The 21,551-nt window shown below is 45.2% G+C and overlaps 1 protein-coding gene across 1 annotated transcript; it reads right to left on the reverse strand.

Annotated features, from left to right (window-relative positions):
• Window positions 1-12,648: 12,648 nt before the first annotated feature.
• Window positions 12,649-12,954, reverse strand: LOC147861029 (uncharacterized). The gene has a single exon (XM_087323333.1). The coding sequence runs from the start codon at window positions 12,952-12,954 to the stop codon at window positions 12,649-12,651; it is 306 nt and encodes a 101-aa protein (XP_087179459.1).
• Between the last annotated feature and the right edge of the window lie 8,597 nt (window positions 12,955-21,551).

Genomic DNA, 21,551 nt, shown 5'->3' on the forward strand with positions numbered 1-21,551 from the left:
GGTGGCTCTTTTCTTGGTTGTAAATCGATGGGGCAATCATATGGTCGGTGGTGAGGAAGCGTATTGGCTTGTACCTTATCGAACACATTGGCATACTGACGATACTTCTCTAGAAGTTGAATTGTGGATTCCTCTTTATTAGTGCTGGAAGGTTTTATTGATACCGCGAAGACAAACATTACTTCCTTGCGTCCTTCTTCACACAATTGTTGTAGCGGAATGGTTGCAATCTTATGAGTAGATCCTTGGATTTGTTGATACCGGATTTCTCTTGTTCTCCAATCTATGCCTGGGTTATGTAATTCGAACCATGGTAACCCCATGTTGAGAGACAAGCTCAACATCGGCCGGATCGGCTGAAGAAGCCGAGGACCGGATCGGTTGGGACCGATCGGTTAGGCCGAGTGCATAAACCGGGAGGCCATTAGGAAAGATATTCCGTGAGGAATATATTTGGGAGTTAGTGTAGGAGCTCATGATGAGCATTGAAGTACTGTCAGTACCTCGGTCAGTCCTTCTAGGACTTGTATAAAAGTGTTCACTGAGCACGTCTTATGTACAGACTGAGTATTATTGTTGAATATAGTTTTTTGTGTCTTCTCTTTCACTCTCTATGTCTCTCCCGCGTATACCGTGTAAGCTCAAGCTCTCCATTAAACCTGAGTGTTCTTCCTTCTGTTCTGTCTTCATACTTGCTTTCGCACGCTACTTTCTACATGGTATCAGAGCACGAGGGTTAAGAACCTCTCTGCAGCTGACACAGCTTGACGAAGAAGAACGAGAAGAACGATGGATAGAAGCATGGCAAGCTCGCTTCCAACAGAGAAGCTCGACAGAACCAACTACGCGTCTTGGTCCTACAAGATGCACCAGTACCGGCTCGGGCACGGCTACTGGAGTTATGTCGAAGGAGCTAATGACGCGGCACCTGAATCGACACACAGAGACTTTCCGTCGTGGGAGCAATCGGCGAGCAGGGTATTATACTACTTCGCGTCGTGTGTGGGCGAACAACTATTGAGCTATGTTCGGGATGCAAAGATGCCGAAGGGTGCATGGGAAAATCTGAAGAAGATCTTCGCCGCGAGCACCACAGCCAGGAAGCTTCAGCTCCAACAGGAGTTGAGCAACCTACGACAACGCGACTTGTCGGTGGCGGACTATACCTCGAAGATCAAGGATATCTGCGACTCCCTCGCCTCCATAGAGGTGAACATCGAGGAGAGCGAGATGGTCCAGATCTGTCTCGGAGGTTTGGCGTCGAAGTTCGGAGCGTTCCGAACGGCTGTGTGTACCCGGGAGAATACGCCGTCCTTTTTCGACTTACAGTCGATGCTCCTGGTAGAGGAGAACCACGCGAGTGCGTCTACGAGCACGCACACCGATAGCAAGATGTTGTACACGGAGGGAGATAGGCCCCGTGGACGTGGAGGACGAGGCGAGTCGGAACGCAATGGAGGCGGCCGACGAGATCAAGAAAGAAGGCACCGAAGTGATGCCGACAACAACTCCAGACCCTCTGGAAACAGGGGGAGTCGAAGCGATGAGAACCGGCAAGGGAAGTCCATCGCGGACTGCTGGTACTGTGGCAAGAAAGGCCACAAGGAAAGTGAGTGCTGGAAGAAGCGCGCCGATTCGGAGAGAACTGGTTCCGGGAACGGCTCCGGACATACTGACAAGGGAAATCGGCAGCGATCGCACTACGCCGAAGACTCTGGGAGAGCCGGAGAAGGGACTGCCTTCGTGACGAGACACGATGCAAACTCAATGAAGCAGACCACCCCGAGATCGGACGAGGTGTGGTACGTAGACTCCGGCGCGTCAAACCACATGACGAGCCATAAGGAGTGGTTCTCGTACCTTGAAAAACCGATACAACCTGGAGTAGTCGCAACAGGAGAGGACACTCCACATCCGATCGCGAATGTCGGAGAAGTTCCCCTTAGCCATGTCGGGCAGAAAGGGAAACTCATGAACGTGTTACACGTTCCGACAATCACGAAAAACTTGGTCTCGGTCGGACAGATCGTCGACCAAGGGACAGAGGTTCGGTTTACACACCTCGGGTGCTTCATTGAGGAAGAAGGCCGTGTGATTGCGCAAGGGCGCAGAGACAGGAGGATGTTCATCCTCGACTCCACTGACGGCGGCACCGCAATGTTCGCGAAGGGACAGAAGACCGAGTCGGACATCGACTTGTGGCACAAGCGGATAGGCCACGTCAACCACCAACGGCTTCAAGATCTGCAATTGAAACAAGTAGTGTTCGGATTGCCCAAATTTAGTGGCCGAAAGGCACAATTTTGTGAAGCCTGCCAGCTCGGGAAGCAACACTGACTTCCTTTCCCCAATGAGCGAAATCGGAGTCGGAACAAGCTCGACCTTATACACTCCGATGTATGGGGGCCGGCACAAAACGTTAGTCTTGGCGGGAGCTGATATTTTGTCTCCTTCATCGACGACCACACGCGGCACACTTGGATCTACCTCATTGAGAGGAAGAGCGAAGTCTTCAACTGTTTTCGGGACCTCAAAGGGTTTGTGGAAACGGAAACGAAACTAAAGATCAAGTGTCTGCGGTCGGATGGCGGGAAAGAGTACTTTTCCGGTCAATTCAACGGTTATCTACAACAAATGGGAATTCGGCGCGAATTCAGTTGTAGATACACGCCGGAGCAGAACGGCGTGGCCGAGAGAAAGAATCGGTCAATTGTGGAAGCGGCACGGGCAATGCTGGAGGAGAAGAGCTTGCCTAAGTTCTACTGGGCCGAGGCGGTAAGGACCGCGGTATACATCCAGAACCGGATCGGAGACAAAGTGTCAGCGCACGAGCTATATTTCGGAACGAACCCGAACTTGCGACACTTGAGGGTGTTCGGTAGCATTGCGTATGTGCATATACCGAAGGAGAAAAGGAGGAACCTGGACGCAAAGGCCGAGAAATGCATCTTGGTCGGTTACTCGAACGAGCAGAAGGGTTATAAGTGTTATAACCCTCGCACCAAACAAGCGCGTGTCAGCCGCGACGTGGTGTTTGACGAGTCCGCGTCCTGGTACCTGCCCCCGACTACGAACCTAGACTCCAATCCGAGCTCTGACGATGAGGTCAGCGAGGCCGAGATGCCTCCGGATGAGCCCAAATCGAGACCCGCGAAGAGAGTCTGATTTCACTATGGTTAAGTGGACCAAGTGGACCGATTGGATGACTGAGTCGGTACGACAAGTCCGATGAAGAGCCGGCGAGTAGTGGAGACTCGGCCGTGCATTCCCCGCGCAGGAAGCCGAGGAGACGGCTTACGCGCAAAGAGAAAGGGAAGAAGAAGGTGTCGGATTCCGGCACGGAAAGGAACGAGTCAGACCGACGCGAGTCCGACTCCGAGGGAACCGGTGACAGGTCTTTAAAGATGAAGACCGCGTCGACCGAGAAGGCCTCGACATCGGCTAATGTGAGATTACGCCGATCTACCCGCCAGAATAACCCTGTTTTGCGGTTCGGATACAACGAGTACATGGCGCATCATTATGCGTACATGACCCGTGTAGCGGAAGTGCGTGAGCCGGAGAGCTACGCAGAAGCGGATAAAGACGCGAATTGGCGTGACGCGATGGAGGAAGAGATGCACGCATTAGCGGAGAATGGGACCTTGGACCTGGTTGACGCACCAATAGGGGTAAAACTAATCGGGTGTAGGTGGGTGTACAAGGTCAAGTACAACACCGATGGCTCGGTCAACCGGTACAAGGCTCGACTAGTGGCAAAGGGCTACGTGCAGAAGCACGGCATCAACTACGATGAGACATTTGCGCCGGTTGCGAAAATGACGACCGTCCGTGTTTTGCTCGCAGTAGCTGCGGTGAAGGGGTGGCACTTACATCAAATGGATGTAAAGAATGCGTTCCTGCAAGGTGACCTTGAGGAACAAGTGTACATGGTACAGCCCCCCGGATTTCACTCCGGAACGAACTCCTCGGCAGTATGCCGACTAAAGAAGTCCCTTTACGGACTGAAGCAAGCTCCGCGTGCCTGGAACGCGAAGATCACGCAACAACTGCGTCGGATGGGCTTCGTCACGTCAAAATCGGACTCTTCCCTGTTCATCCGGAAAGGTCGACTCGGACCGGTTAGTATTTTACTATATGTTGATGACTTGGTCATCACCGGCGCCGACCTCGGTGAAATCGACCGCGTGAAGCTCCAGCTTGCGGCATCGTTCGACATGAAGGATCTAGGGGACCTTCATTACTTCCTCAGGATCGAAGTGATCCGTACCCCCGAAGGCATATTGATCAACCAACGTCATTACGTGCTGAGTATGCTCTTCAAATTCGGGATGGCCGACTGTAAGTCTGTCTCGACTCCTCTGGACAGAACCGTCAAGCTTCATCCCGATACGGGAAAGGTATGCGACCCAACGAGGTTCCGACAAATTGTCGGAAGCCTCATATACATGACCATCACCCGACCCGACCTCAGTTATCCGGTCGGGGTGATCAGTCAGTTCATGGCGCGACCTACCGAGGAGCACCTTCAGTGTGCGCAACGCATACTTTGGTATGTCAACGGCACTAAGGACCGGGGACTGCTATATCGGACCGGTGCAGCCACGCGGTTAGTCGGCTACACCGATGTTGATTGGGGTTGCAACACCGCCAATCGCCGATCCACGTCTGGATACGCGTTCTCCCTCGGGAGTGCCGCGATCGCGTGGAGCAGTAAGAAGCAGCTGACAGTTGCACTGTCGAGCACCGAAGCCGAGTACCGAGGAGCGGATGTCGCGACATGCGAAGCCATATGGTTGAAGCGGCTACTTAAGGACCTGCGAGAGGAGGTGTCTGATCCAACGACGATCTACTGCGACAACCTCAGCAGCATCCAACTCGCGAAGAACCCCGTCTTCCACGCATGGACCAAGCACATTGAGGTGCACTACCATTTCTTCTGTGAGCGTGTCCTTTCCGGTGAAGTCGAACTTCAGTACGTTCCGACGGATCGGCAGACTGCCGACATCTTCACCAAGCCTCTTGGTCTGGACAAGTTGCGGCAATTCTCAGGTGCGCTCGGATTGCGTCACCTCGACGTGCCGAACTTGAGGTGGAGAACCGTCCCGAACGACCAAGCAAGGCAGCAGGAAAGGAGCAGAGACTGCAACACCGAGTTCGAGTCGGTTGACTCGGTTGTCGAGTTCGACTTCGGATTGGCTGAAGAAGTCGAGGGCGGACCCCCGGAAAAGTCCGAAAGCGGACAGAAGGGGAGCAACCGAAGGAGAGAGCCGAAGCCAACCATGCATGGGGGAGATGACGCAATTGAGGACGAGAAGACCGAAGACAAGTTGGAGACAGCCAACTCGGACGAGAGCGAAAACCGATCGGAAGTAGCCGAGTCGGTTCGAATGTTTGATTCAAACACGTTGAATCAACCGAGGCCCAAGCGGAAGAAAAGGCAGCAGAAGAAGCGTCAACACCGCAACAACAGAAGAGCTGATGAGGGCCACATGAGCAGACAAGCCGGCCGGAAGGGTCGAAGCGCGCGGAGTCGAACAAGTCGAGGAGCGCGAGCGAGGCGAGAAGCCAGGAGGAACCGGTGCTGTGAAGATCCCGAAGAGCCTCAAGTTGAGCTTGAGGGGGAGAGTTGAGAGACAAGCTCAACATCGGCTGGATCGGCTGAAGAAGCCGAGGACCGGATCGGTTGGGACCGATCGGTTTGGCCGAGTGCATAAACCGGGAGGCCGTTAGGAAAGATATTCCGTGAGGAATATATTTGGGAGTTAGTGTAGGAGCTCTTGATGAGCATTGAAGTATTGTCAGTACTTCGGTCAGTCCTTCTAGGACTTGTATAAAAGTGTTCACTAAGCACGTCTTATGTACAGACTGAGTATTATTGTTGAATATAGTTTTTTGTGTCTTCTCTTTCACTCTCTCTGTCTCTCCCGCGTATACCGTGTAAGCTCAAGCTCTCCATTAAACCTGAGTGTTCTTCCTTCTGTTTTGTCTTTATACTTGCTTCCGCACGCTACTTTCTACACCCCAAGACAATTGGATGATCTGGACAACTAATTATATTTGTTGAGAATCGAACTCAACTTCCCATAGAAATAGGTTTCACACTAGCTCATGGAAATACCATGCTAGTTTTGTAAATAGTAGAAAAGGGCCCTTGTCCTAGTTTAGTTGGTATTTAAACCAACCATTTGTAACCTTGTTAGTGTTGGAAGTATTTTGGTTGGATGTAATATATAGTTATCTCTCTCTCTCTCTCTCTCTCTCTCTCTCTCTCTCTCTCTCTCTCTCTCTGTTTCGCCTTACGTGCATACACACACACACAGTCCTTCCACTGCATCTCAGCCACTCTTGCTCCTCACCCTCTTTACATGGTATCAGAGCATGTGGTTGCTTAATCATCCTCCTCATTTCTTTTGTGGTGGTACACGCTGATGAACAATAGAACCGGCTCATCAACAGAGAAGAAATCACCATGAATACTCAGATGGGAAGCGCTCTTCTGATAGAGAAGCTCGACAGAACGAACTTCGCATCTTGGGAATACAAGATGCATCAATACCTTGTCGGGCAAGGTTACTGGAGCTAAATTGAAGGAGCTCACGAAACCCAACCCAACCCAACAAACACTGTCGTAGTGTAGTCCGCACACTACGTGAAAAATGTAAAAATCATATATCCGATTTAAGTACATATATATAAATAAAATAAAATATTAAAATATTTATTACATGCATAGGGCAAGATTCAAACCTTATATCTCCATGTAAATAAAGCAGAACTTTACCATTGTATTAACTTATCATAAGTGTTATAAATATAGATTTAATAGGTATAAGACTTTTATTTATGCCTACCTTTATTAAAAGGTAAATCGTGCATTTTTTGAGTGCGTGAATACTTTATTTACAAGAAAAATATAAACCAATAAAAAAATACTGAGCACTATATTTAGGAAATAAAAGCATAGTGGGAAAAGGCAACTCATGGACACTTAGTGTGCATGAACACTTTAGAAAAAGCAGGAAGTTATGCCTAGTCTCTCCCATCCTTATATGAGGAGAGAAAGATGTATATGGGGGTTGATTATTTTGTAAGGATTGACCAATATAATATATTCGTGGGATTCACGAATTTGTCATCTAAATTGTCTCCTACTATCTAAATATTGATTAAATACACTAAACTCGTGGGATTCACGAGATTCATAACTTACCTCTCTTTCTACCTATTCATTACTAGCCTTATCTTATATTCTTCTCTCTCCTAGTCCAAAACCTTAGTGGTTCCCACCCGACTCACGCAACGATCCGAAGCCGAAACACTTGACAACGCCGACTATCCCGCTTGGGAGCAGGCCGCAAGCCGTGTGTTGTATTGTTTGGCATCATGCATACATGATCATATGCTGGGATATATCAAAGAGGCAAAAACGCTAAAATAGGCGTGGGAAAACCTCAAGAAAATCTTTGCGGCCAATACGGCTGCACAGAAACTCCAACTTCGACAGGAGCTAAACAATCTGCAAAAGAGGGATATCTTGATCACAAGTTACACCTTGAAGATCAAGGAACTATGTGACGCTCTTGGTTCGATCAATGTCATCATCGATGATGACAAGATGGTGCAGATATGCCTCAATGGCTTAGCACCCCGATTTGGCTCGATTAGATCGGCCATCCTTGCGAGAGAGAATCATCCTTCCTTTTCTGATCTCCAATTATTATTGCTTGTTGAGGAGAATCACATGCGTCAAGGGAACAACACACATGACGAACAAATGATGTATTCGAATTTCGATGGACGAAGAGGACACGGTCGCAGGAGGAGAGGCCGACACAATCATGAGCGTAACCCCCACCAATGGCAAGCGGACAGATCCAGTCCCAGAGAGTTCGGCGGAAGGGGGAGTCATCACGCCCGACCAAGCAATCGTAGAAAGCCAATCGAATGCGGGTACTGCGGAAAACTCGGCCATTACGAGGACGAGTGCCGAAAGAAGAAACATGAGGCAGACCGACAACTTACTAATTACGCTTCGAATTCCGGCTACGGCGACCGTGGTGGAATGTTCATAATGAAACATGAAGCGCACTCGATGTCTGCACAGGCTTCAACTAGCGCCTCCGCCTCAAATAATGTATGGTTTGTCGATTCAAGAGCGTCAAATCACATGATGTCTCATGAAGATTGGTTTCGGGAACTACGGATGCCCAAACGTCCCAGATATGTCGAAACAGGAGATGACATGACTCATGCAATACAACATATCGGGAACATCCCATTCAGAAACGACGGAAAACAAACCTACCTCAAGAATGTACTGCATGTCCCCACCATCACGAAAAACCTGGTCTCAGTCGGCCAGATTGTCGGAATGCAAGTACGATTCAACAACGACGGGTGCTTCATCGAAACAGGCGGTCAAGTCGTAGCTCACGATTGTCGTGAAGGCCGTATGTTTATCCCCGAATCGAACAATGTAAGATATCCATGTTCGCAAAGGGCCTCAAAGTCGAAACGGACTTAAATTTGTGGCACAAAAGAATTGGCCACATCAATCTCCAAAAACTTTAGAACATGCAATCGAAAGGAGTGGTAATCAGACTCCCAAACTTTATCGCGAAGGAGATTACGGGCGTATGCGAAGCGTGCCAATTCGGAAAGCAACACCGACATCCATTCCCAAAAGAGCGGAATGTGAGCAAAGGGATCCTGGATGTCGTACATTCAGATGTATGGGGACTAGCCCAGACAAGCACACTCGGCGGATGCTGATATTACGTTACATTCATCGACGACTTCTCCAGGAACACCTGGATCTACCCGATAAACAAAAAAGCGAAGTGTTCGGATACTTCTAGAGATTCAAAGCCGAAGTCATCGGCATGTACACTGCCTTCGATCGGATGGAGGCAAAGAATACTTTTTGGATGAGTTTACAGCGTATCTCCGAAAGGAAGGAATCCGACAAGAATTCTCATGCCGTCACTCACCTCAGCAGAACGGCGTAACTGAGCGTAAAAACCGGCACATAGTAGAAGTCACTCAAGCTATGATGAATGAGAAGAATCTACCGAAATCATATTGGGCAGAAGTGGCGAACACGACCATATACCTCATGAACAGGTGCACAACCTCGGGAGTACACGACATAACCCCGCATGAGCAGTTCTTTGGAAAGAAGCCGAACTTATCACACCTACGTATTTTCGGCACAATCGCGTATGTACACATTCCCAATGATATGCAACAAAAGCTCAATCCGAAGTTGGAGAAATGTATCCTCATAGGATACTCACTTGAATAAAAGGGGTACAAATGCTACAACGCATCTACCCAAAAAGTTCGAACAAGCCGAGACGTAGTCTTTGACGAATACACATCCTGGTACGCACCAGAGAATACTTCGACTCCAACTCCGCTCGTTGCGGATGATGTCTAAATAGAAATAGAAGCTGAGGATATGCTCATGTAGATGTTTGAAGACAGCCCAATCTCGACATGGCTGAGTGGGCCATCAGAGCCGCCAAGCGATCAAAGCACATCTCGGTCGAGTCTGAAGCTGGACAAAGGGAAGGAGAAAATGCGGGAATATGAAGATCAGGAAGAGACTGGGGTGCTTCACTCTCTCGATAGTGAATTTGAAGGTCTCGATACTCACATAAATGGAACGAGGAAAGCCATAGTACCCACGGATGCAGAGCTACGCCGGTCCACTCATGAAAAAAACCCCGTAAGTTGTTTCGGTTATGACGAGTACATGGCATATCATTACGCATTCATGATGAAGGTAGCATTAGTACGGGATTCAGAGACTCTTTCCGAAGATGTACGGGATCCACGATGGGTCGATACAATGAATGAGGAAATGGAAGCGTTATGCAAAAATGAGACCTGGGATCTCGTTCCTCACCCTCCGAACAAGAAAGCAATTGGCTGCAGGTGGATTTACAAAGTGAAACACAATGTCAACGGCTCCGTAAATCACTTTAAAGCATGGCTCGTTGCAAAAGGATACGTGCAAATGCACGGTGTCCACTACGAAGAGACCTTTGCCCCGATGGCAAAGATAACAACTATGCGGAACGTAATTGCCATCGCGTCAGCAAAAGGGTGGCATCTCCACCAAATGGGCGTCAAGAAAGCCTTTCTTCAAGGCGAATTGGAAGAGGAGGTGTACATGATCCAACCACCCGATTTTGAATCGCGCAGTCATCCGAACATCGTGTGCTGACTCAAGAAGCCTCTCTACGGCCTCAAACAAGCACCACGTGCGTGGCACTCGAAGATCACACAGTATCTTCATCAGATCGGATTTCAAATGTCAAAATCCGATACTTCTCTGTACATCCGAAACGAGTCGGATAGCTCAATTGTCATCATCCTTTACGTGGATGACTTGGTCATCGAAGGAAAAGATCTAGCCGAGATTAACAATGTCAAATCACTTCTCTCTAGCAGATTCGAAATGAAAGACCTGCACAAGCTCCATTACTTCCTAGGCATTGAAGTAATTCAAACACCAATCGGAATAATGATATCCCAACGACACTACGTCCTCAACTTACTCTACAAGTTCGGAATGACGGAGTGCAAACCTGTGTCTACCCCTCTCGATAGTAATTTCAAGATCGATGCTAACTCTGGCACGGCTGAGAGCGAGCCGACTTAGTATCGTCAACTGATCGGTAACTTAATTTATCTAACCATCACGCGACCCGACCTCAATTATATCAGTCGGCCTGCTTAGTCAATTTATGCAAAATCCGCGAAATCTTCATCTGGGTTGCACTAGGCGGAGTATGACATCATGTATAAGTCGAATACGATCATTCGACTCGAAGGGTACACAGATGCAAACTGGGCAGGATACAAAGAAGATAGAAGATCTACATCTGGATTCGTCTTCTCTCTTAGTAGCGGAGCGATCTCCTGGAGCAGTAAGAAGCAACTCATAGTGGCACTGTCGAGCATGGAGGCCAAATATAGGGGCGCGACGGTCGCCACATGTGAAGTTGTATGGCTCAAGCGTATACTGAAGGAGTTGGGCGTACTCATCAAAGATCCAATTTGTCTATACTGCAACAACATGAGCAGTATCTACCTGGCATGGAACCCCGTATTCCACGCGCGGACTAAGCACATCGAAGTACACTATCATTTCATCCGCGAACGCGTACAGGCTGGAGATATTGATTTACAACATATCAGTACTGTTGAAAAACAGTGCTCGGCCACAACCGAGGAATAGGATCAACTCACAGAAAACGGGAAATACAAAAAATGCACGAGGACAATAGAGAGAAAAGGTACACTGGATATTTTACGTGGAAAACCCTAAATGGGAAAAACCACGGGAGTCCTCAAACTCCAACTATCACTATGAACAGGGATGTACACTGGTGAAGCTGCAAGGCAACAACCTTGAGCTCACTGTCTTCGCCACAGGCGGCGGTAATACACAGAGGCAACGACCTCTTCGTCTCTCTCTCTCTCTCTCTCTCTCTCTCTGGGCTGCTCTCACTTCGCATAAAAAATGAGCAACAACATAAAACTGATTGCCCTAAGTCATATTTATACACATATGACTTTCGGGCTATTTACAAATATAGCCTCAAGGGCTCTTGGCAAAACATATTCACAAATATGTCCCCGCATCCGGATCTCTCTCCGGGTACATTCGTCATCCGGCTCCGTAACCGGGGTCTTCAGCATCCGGCTCCGTAACCGGGGTCTTCAGCATCCGGCTCCGTAACCGAGGTCTTCAGCATCCGGCTCCGTAACCGGGTACTCTTCATCCTACGGTTCTGTAACAGCCTCCGGGCTTGCCGTCATTCATCTCCGGACATCCCATCCGGAGGGACCGAAATCCCAACAAACGCACCTCCAGGTTGCTGACATTTTCACAAAAGCCCTTGGTATCGACAAGCTACGGCAGTTCGCGTCGAACCTTGGCTTATCTCTTCCCGACCAGCCGAGCTTGAGGGGGAATACAAAAAAGTGAAGCCGAACAAGGAGTACGCAACGAAAAGCCGAACAATCGAAGTTCGAAGCATTCCGAAGACCGATATCCGGAAGTTGTGTTCCAAGGGGCGTGTTGAGAATCGAACTCGACTTCCCATAGAAATAGGTTTCACACTAGCTCATGGAAATACCATGCTAGTTTTGTAAATAGTAGAAAAGGGCCCTTCCCTAGTTTAGCTGGTATTTAAACCAACCCTTTGTAACCTTGTTACTGTTGGAAGTATTTTGGTTGGATGTAATATATAGTTATCTCTCTCTCTCTCTCTCTCTCTCTCTCTCTCTCTCTCTCTCTCTCTCTCTCTCTCTCTCTCTGTTTCGCCTTATGTGCATACACACACACACACAGTCCTTTTGTTGCATCTCAGCAACTCTTACTCCTCACCCTCTTTACAATATTAAATGATACTACACACACCAAGTTATCTAAGACAACTTAAATCGGCTCTGACTCCTCTATGATTTTTCCAGAAGCAATGGGACGACCATCAATAACTACTACAAATGTTGGGCAAGAAAGTTTTCTTAGGGATATCTGATGAGCTTGGGCAAAATTCCTATCCATGAAGCAAGAGTTAGCTCCAGAATCTAAGAGTGCTAAGACATGTACTCCTCATACATGTCTTATCAACTCCGTGGATACAAGTCCACAAGCTTGAACAATAGCTTTTGTATAGTCCCATTAAAGGACTCCACCAATCCATTACATTGTGGGTGATATGGAGTAGCTCTTTTATGTGCAATCTCCAAATGAGTGACCAAATCTTTAATAAAATCTCCTCTAAATTCAGGACCATTATCTGTAACTAACTCCAAAGGCACACCAAATCTACATACTACTTGTTCAAAAACAAACCTTGCCATTTCTTTGCTTGTTGCAGTACGTGTAGCCCGTGCTTCTCGCCATCGTGAAACATATTCTATTGCTGACATAATTTATACTTTGCCACTAGTAGAACTAGGTAATGGCCCAATGATATCTAAACCCCACTTAGAGAATATCTTATAGCTAACAATCCTCCCTGGAGGTTCAGGCATTAATCTTCTTTGTTGATATAATTGACATTCATGACATGACCTACACCAATGTACCACATCCCTAATAATACATGCTTGGCCATGTTACTTGAGTTTGCACGATCTTCCTTTTAGTATATTCTATTCCAAAATGGCCTCCACATCCTTCCTCATGACACATAGACAAAAATCCTTGAATCTCATCATGTCATAATACACGTTTAAGCACCCCATCTATATCTTTCAAATAAAAATCATCATGTATTATCACATACCTTTGTGCACAACATGTTACGACAAGACGCCTATGATATGGGAGCTCTTTTCTAGCCCTTCCTATCCTTAAAACATATTCCTCCTCTTCTAGGCTCTCTCGACCTTTGTACGATGGCATATTTATAACATGCACTCCCACTTCTTGTGCTACTGTCTTGCTTGCTTGCTAGCTCATGAGCCCTTGCATTCTTATCTCTTGGGATATGCTGAAATTGACACTCCACAAACTAGCGTTGCAATTGCATCACTTGTTGGAGAAGGGGACGAAGACTTCCACGCCTCCTGCACTTGTCTTATAACCAACAATGAATCTCCCTTCACCATCAAACTTCTAATTCCTTTTTCCATGCATACTTGTAAGGCATGAATTAAGCTAAGATACTCAGCCTCATTGTGACTATTCGCTTCAATGTGATCACTTCCACTCCATAACTCATGGCATTCTCTATTCACGAAAGCATATCCAATTCCTGCAATCTTTGTTTTTTGCTTAAAAGCACCATCAAAATATAATACCCCTTCAAACTTTTTCAACATTATTTCAGACTCATTGATTGGTTCGACATGATCATCTATCTCTTTTACCCTCTTAGTTGACACAAGCTCCTTATAGGTAAGCAAATCCGCCATCTTAGACCTAGTAGTTTCTTCTTTAATAAAACTTACTTCAAACTCTCGTATAATCATCATCCACCATTTCATACATGGGCTATCTCTTGGAAATCTTAACATATGAGGGAGCAAAGCACATGAAGTTAAAACTATTGTGATTTGTCCTAACAAATACAACTTCCATTTTTGGAGGGAAAACACCAATGCCCATACAAGTTTTTCTTCTTGTGTCCAAGTCTTCTCTACCATTGACATCTTCCTACTAATATAATATATTGGATGCATATATGATTGCTTAATACCTTTTTGCATTAATACTGCACCTACTGCTTCAACACCCAAACTCAAACTAACGTAGAATGGTTGATCCCAACTAGGTGACATTAGGATGGGTAGAGTACTCAATCTATCTTTTACTTCTTCAAAGGCATTTTGCTCGACTCTTCCCCACACAAAGGGATCTCTCATTGAGGCTCTTTGCAGTGGTTGAATATACTCTACCAACATTTGAAATGAATGTGAAAGATATCGTACCTTTTGTACGAAGCTTAATAATTGCTTTGTAGAAGTCGGAGCATCCATCAATAGTAAAGATTCTAATTTACTTGGATCAGGGGCAATCCCATTAGCACTAACTTCATGCCCAAGTAGAATAATTTTACTATGTGCAATTTTGCACTTATTAGGATTCAATTGACCTCCATCTCCATCTATTTTAGCAAAAATTTGATCAAGCTTTTCTACATGACTCTTTCTATCACTATATATTCCTATGTCATCCATAAATGACCTTGCAAATTTTCCAAAGAAAGGACTTAACAACCTATCCATCCATCCTTGAAAAGTTTCATAAGCATTAACTAACCCAAAAGGCATCCTATTGTAACAAAATACACCCCATGGAGTGATGAAACTAGTCAACTTTTAATCTTCGGGTGCAATTTCTATTTGAAAATATCCTCAAAAACCATCACATATTGAATACCTTTCATGTCGCACCACTTCATCCAATATTTCATCTTGGAAAGGCATTGGGTAATGATGTCGCGTGGTTGCTGCATTTAAAGGTCTGAAATCCACACATACTCTCCACTTGCCATTCTTCTTAGGCACTATGACCACTGGGGATATCCAATCAGCATCATCTACACGTCGAATAAATCCAGCAACCAACAACTTGCTTACCTCTTCTTCCAAAATCTCTCTTCTTATATTGCCTAACCTTCTGAATTTTTGAGGAACTAGCATTTCATTGCTATGCAACTTTATCTCATGTAACACATAATGTGTTCCCCTCATCTGAGTATACTCCGTAGCAAACAACTTAAGATACTTATCAAACAACATGGAATATTGGTTTCTCTCTTCTTCAGTCAAATTGGGAGATAACGTTACCATGAGTTCCTCCTTGGGCACATTGGGCTGACTTTTGGTGGGTTCTAATCCAATACCACATAGGTCGACTCCTATGTGTAATTCCTCATCCTCTTCACTTGAAGAAAAGGATTCCTCATCTGAAAATTCTTCAACATCATCTTGCCCTTCTTCTTCTTCTTCTAGTCTACCATCTGGGAAATAAAGTAATTGTCCAGGTGTCTTCATATCACACTTCACTCTCTGACCATGAGGCTTATCGGTGAACAATTCTAATTCCCCACGATGCCAATCTTGTCTCACTTTCATACCCATCAACCATGGTCTTCCTAGTATTAGTGGATAAGCCCTTGGTCTTGCTGGCATGACGTGCAAATCCACCAATACTTGTTGCCATAACACATACAACTTTACTTGCTCTGCTACTCCCACACATCACACTACTGCATTATTTGCCATATTCATGTTATATGCATGTTTTCTATTAATCTTTAATTGTAATCTTCTTGTCGTATCCTCCGTTATGACACATACTTGTGCACCACCATCTACATATGTTGGGGCCACCACTTTCCCTTGACACCAAACTTCTAGTACTGGCAACAAATATTTTTCATGACTGTAACATATTCGAGGAATATCTTGAGTATCTACTCTACCTATAGTATTAGTTGCCCTTCTACCCTTCTTAGAAATACTCACCATTTCCCTCCACTCTCTACGTAGCTTAGGAACTAATTCTAAAGCTTGGGCAAAGGTCATATCCACTTTTCTTTCTTTCAAGTCATTCAACAAGGAATATGATTCTTGATTTAAACCTAATGGATAATCCTCGATAGCTATCCTCCTCTTTGATTCTAGATATTTCATTCATTGCTTATCCCTATGCTTACTAGGTTCTCCCTCTTGTGATATTGCTCCATCTTTCACTTTATTATGCAACCTAGTTCGCATTCTTGATCCTCGTGCTCCTCTACACGAGCTCTCTTTCCCACTAAAACATCATATGAATCCCCATCTAACATGACCTTCCCACATGTTGTATTTAATGCATCCTTTACATTATCATTCTTCTTAAACTCAATCAAATTAATACCATGAGAATTTACTTGAATTTGTGACCTTTGCTCTTCTACTCGTCTTGGAATCGGGGCAATACCTCCTCCTTCGCGCTTAGGATGTAGGCAATTTGGTGAAATATGCCCTCGTTCAAAACAATTATAACACTGCACATTGGGATTTTGCCTCCCAATATCTTTCTTTTATTGAGAAACTTGCATAGACCTTGTAAGTTCAGCTTGGTTGATACAAAGCTTGCTTACTTCATCAGCCATCTTTGTCATTTTTTGTGCAAGATCCATGGCCCCACTTGTAGAAGACTCTCGCGGTGAAGACACATCATGACTTTTCTCATGTACCTTGTGAACGTATGATGTCGCACCTTCAATAGCTCCATCATCTTCTTTCATGTCCCTCCCAAGCTTTCTCATCCTCTTTCTCCATTTACCTATTGCCACTTCTTTTGCCCTTTCAAAAGATTCAAGTTCCTTATCATCTACCTTCTCTTTAATATCTTCATGCAAGGCCACAATAAATTGGTCATGCTTCATAAAATCGGGTGGAACTTGCTCATTTCCTAATCTCTCCAATCTCCTATATAAATCTTCAAACTTCCTAATAAAATCCCTAATATCCTCTTCATAGCCTTGCCTTACCCTTCTAATATTCTTCCAAATAGCTTTTGGAGTCTCAATTTTTTGAAATTGGGTTAACAATGCTTGTTGCAAACGTGCCCAATCATTTTTTACCTCTATAGGCACTAACCTTACATAACCATCTAAAGCCGGCCCATCCAACAAAAGGCTTATCATTATCGCTACATCAACATCACTCTTCCTAACTTGTAGAGCCCAAATCTTCAACCGACGCATGAATTGCACCATATCACTATTCGTCCCGATGAAAGGCTCACTAAAGAGATCCACCATTATTTTGAAACATCCAAGTGCCAAAATATGCAACAAATATAATAATACCACCAATTCAAATATTAAAATACTTGGCCTTGATTATAACAGAACCGAAATTCCTCGGTAGTTGTCAAGATTGGTCCTCAGTGGGGGCACCAAAATGTGTTGCTCAAGAATTTGCCTCTCAAAACTCTAGCACAATACATCTAGAAACACACAAGGCACATCATCATGGGGCACCATAACAACATCTTTGAGTTTAAGAAAGACCACAAACACAAAAGGAGATGAATGGGTATGACAAAGACAATCAATGAAGAAATATGAGAAGGGAGGATCTATATCAAGAGTTGATAATATTATATATATATATATTCTCACTACACCAAAGAGGGTTTAAAATATTTTATGATAATCATTCATGTACAAAAAATAGAGATTGGAATTGACAAAGATATGTATCATAATCTATGAAAAGAGGAAATGAGAATGAAAATAGAGTATCTACTAACAAGACGGATATAAAAACACACACTACATCAAGAGAGATCTTCTCAGGCTATCCTATTCTCAAGGCTTCCACACTTATACTTATATACTATAGGGTCTTAGTTGTTAGTTCTTGCATGTATCTTGCCACGTGTCACACATGTAACACTTCAGCCACTTTCCTTTGCATGCAACCGATAGATTTTGGACTTTGGGTATGAAGACGCTTGATTCTATCCATATCCCCTTCTAGACATTTGTAGCACGTTGAGCAAGCTTTCCAAATAATGTTTATTTATTTAAATCCAATATTCCCTTGAAATATTACGACGGAAACATTGACTGCCTATTGTAAAGGCATTCTTTGACTAAGCCACATCAATTCATCTTGATTCTTCAAATCTACCTTCGACTAAAGCATCCACCATCATGCCTAAAGTGTCATAACCAGCTTGTGTCCATATTTTACTATCTTTTAACCACTTTGTTGAGCACAAGTATCTACAACATGACAACGTGAGATGTGCATTAATAGCTTTTCGATCATGCGTTTTTCTTCCAACTAAAGCTTTTCCCTAAAAAAGATGTGTGAAATAACCTTTCTATGTGAGACATTTACTTTTCTAACGCTCATAATGTGTTAGTAGAATGGTAAGGCTTCAAATTATTAACATGGAGGTATAAGGTTTGAATGTTGCCTTGTGCATGTAACGTTTATTTTAGTATTTTATTCTAATTCTTTATATTTATTTAATCGGGTACTCCATACATATTTCATGTAATGTATGAAGTACACTACGATAGCGTATATGGCGAAGGTGGCGGAACGACGTGAGCCAGAGATCTACGCAAAGGTGGTGAAGGACACAAATTGGCGAGCCGCAATGGAGGAAGAGATGCGCCAAAGTGAAATACAACCGCCTTGGAAGGCATACTAATCAACCAACAACACTATGTATTGAGTATGCTCTTCAAGTTCGGAATGACGGATTGCAAATCCGACTTGACTCCTCTTGATAGGAACGTTAGCTCGGATCATGGTTGACTTGTGACGCTACACGGTTCCGACAAAATTGTTAGAAGCCTTATATATTTGACCATCACCCGGTCGGACCTTAGCTATCTGGTAAGTTTGATTAGTCAATTTATGTCGTAGCCAATGTCCAACCACCTTCAATGCGTGCATCGAATCTTGCGATATGTGAGCGTCAGGAAGAATAGAGGGTTGCTATATCAGGCAGGTGTAGTCGAATAGCTAGACGACTACACAGATGTCGATTGGGCCGAAAATACCGGTGATCACAGGTCAACATTCGGATATGCGCTTTCACTTGGAAGTACACGATCGCATGGAGTAGTAAGAAACAATCGACAATTGCATTGTCAAGCACAGAGGCCGAATACAGAGGAGCGGCTGTCGCGACATGCGGAGCCATACGGCTCAAAAGGCTCTTGAAGGATCTACATATGGAGGTGTCCAAGTCGACAATTATATACTATGACAACCTCAACAACATCTAGGAATCGGCAACAGTTCGGTTTAGGCTTAACCGGTTTGTCCTTATCCAAGCCAAATTGGTTAAGCCTAAACCGTTTTGGGGTTCTCAAACCTGAACAGAGCAAATCCCTAAACCGGTTTGGGACGAAAAAGCTTTAGAGGTGTGAAGAAACCCAAAAAACACCACTACCACTACCACTTCTACTCTTCTCCTCCTCCTTGTAACTCCCACCCCCTTAGCATGCCCCCCATCCCCATCCTTCTCCAAATTTGACATAGCCCCCCACCCCCATCCTCCTCATCTTCCTTTATAGATTGCTACTGCCCAACCCTTTCCAGACCTCAATATGCCCATTCTTGATTGCTATTGCCCATTCCTCAACCACCTTTAGGTCGAGCTTGCCGCGTCCTAGGTCCTATGTCAAACTCAAGAGAGAATTTGGAACTAAAATTTCACCTATATGTATAGAAAGGTATATAACAACAAGGAGGAGGTCCACTATGTAGGCTCCCTCTCCCTCTCTATCCACTATGCATGCTCCCTCTCCTTCTCTGTCCCTTCCTCTCTCGTCACTCAACAATCTGTTGCCTATGGCTTCCTATCAGTCTCTCTCTCAACTTTTAAATTCTAACTTCCAAATTCTCACTATCTAATTTCTAATTTTCTAAACCCTAATTATTAAATGGCTTAAACAGTTTGAGTTGGTTTGGTAAGGCTCAAGCGGAGCTCAAACCGTTTAGGTAGGTTGAAGAATAAACCGAGTTGAGCTAAGCCGTTAAGCCATTTAAAACCGGTTTAGACTTGAGACGAGCCATTGTTGATCCCTAACAGCATCCAACTAGTGAAGAACTTCGTCTTCCACGCTCGCACGAAGCACATTGAGGTGCATTATCATTTTGTCCGCGACCGAATTCTCTCCGGTGAATTGGAACTTGTGCATGTTCCGACTGATCAACAAGTTGCCGATATCTTCACCAAACCTCTCGACTTTGACAAGTTCCAACATTTTTCGAGTATGCTTGGTGTGAATGTTAATGTGCGGAAGCGTTAGACAGAACCGGCTTAGTCGGATAGCAACAAAAAATGAGATGAAGGTTTAATGGAAAAGCTTCAAACATAGAGGAGGCAGAGAGAGCAGAACATAAAACTATATTAAAAAATTAACTCTAAAACTCTGTGCATACAACATGCTAAACAACACTATTTATACAAGTCCATAAAGGACTGACAGAAGTACTGACAGGTACTTCAATGCTCACATGTGCGACTGACACTAACTACGAGACAATGATTACCTAGTAGTCTAGGCTACTACTAGGCTTTCGGTTCCCCGATCCGGCTAGTTGTTTCTGGATTCCGACTCGGCTTAGGCTTATTCAGCCGATCTGGATTCGGTTGAGCTTGCTCGCTCAACACTTGGTTTACAACACCTCGACATGCCGAACTTGAGGGTGAGAAGTAGCGATAGAAAAAGGCGAAAGGGAGAGAAATGAAGTCCAAAAAGCCGGATCGGACGAGGAATTCAATTTTGGAACGACGGAAAAAGTCGAAACATCAAGAATGGTTGAAGAAGCCGAAGACACATCAGACAATAGGACTAAGTATAGACGAGCCAAATGCATGGGGAGTAGCCAAAAGAATATGAGCCGGAGGTGGAGCCAATTGAAGGAGGGGAGGGGGGGGTAGAGCCATGGAGAAGAAGGCCAAGACTTGGGTTGAGATAGCCAAGGGCCGAACTGAAGACGAATTGGAGACAACCGATTCAGTTGAGAAGAGTGATTTGGATGAGTTGAATCACATGAAGGCCAAGCAGACAAGAAGGCCGCCGAAGCCGACACTGATATGATGGAGCCGACACAACAAGGAAGTTGACAAAGGCCTTAAGAGCAGACATGCCGACTGTAGGGGGTCGCGGGTCGCAGGACCGGACTGGATGAGGAGCGTGAGCGAGGCGTAAAGACGCCAGGAGAAGTCGGAGGCTAGAACTGGTTGGAGTTGACACATCGGGACCTCAAGTTGAGCTTGAGGAGGAGTGTTAAGTGACAAGCTCAACATGGGGCGAATCAGCTGAAGAAGCCAAGAGCCGGATCAGACGAAGGCTGATCAACTAGGCCTGAATTAGTTGGCTGAGTCGGATGGAATCCGACAGGCCGTTAGATAGACTAGATGCCTATTTTAGTAAATAGGCTTATTGTAGGCAATTTTGTGTCAGGCTCAGTTAATGAGCATTGAAGTATCTGCCAGTACTTCATGTCCGCCCTATCAAATGGCTTGTATAAAAAGTGCTCTATGA

The sequence above is a fragment of the Azolla caroliniana genome, unplaced genomic scaffold (assembly GCF_043228905.1).
Source record: "Azolla caroliniana isolate FFs.n. ecotype wild unplaced genomic scaffold, voAzoCaro1.0.p SCAF_8, whole genome shotgun sequence".
Lineage (NCBI taxonomy): Eukaryota > Viridiplantae > Streptophyta > Polypodiopsida > Salviniales > Salviniaceae > Azolla > Azolla caroliniana.

Coding starts and splice junctions, on each gene's coding strand:
- LOC147861029 (XM_087323333.1), bottom strand. CDS start 12,954: ATGTCAGCAATAGAATATGTTTCACGATGGCGAGAAGCACGGGCTACA.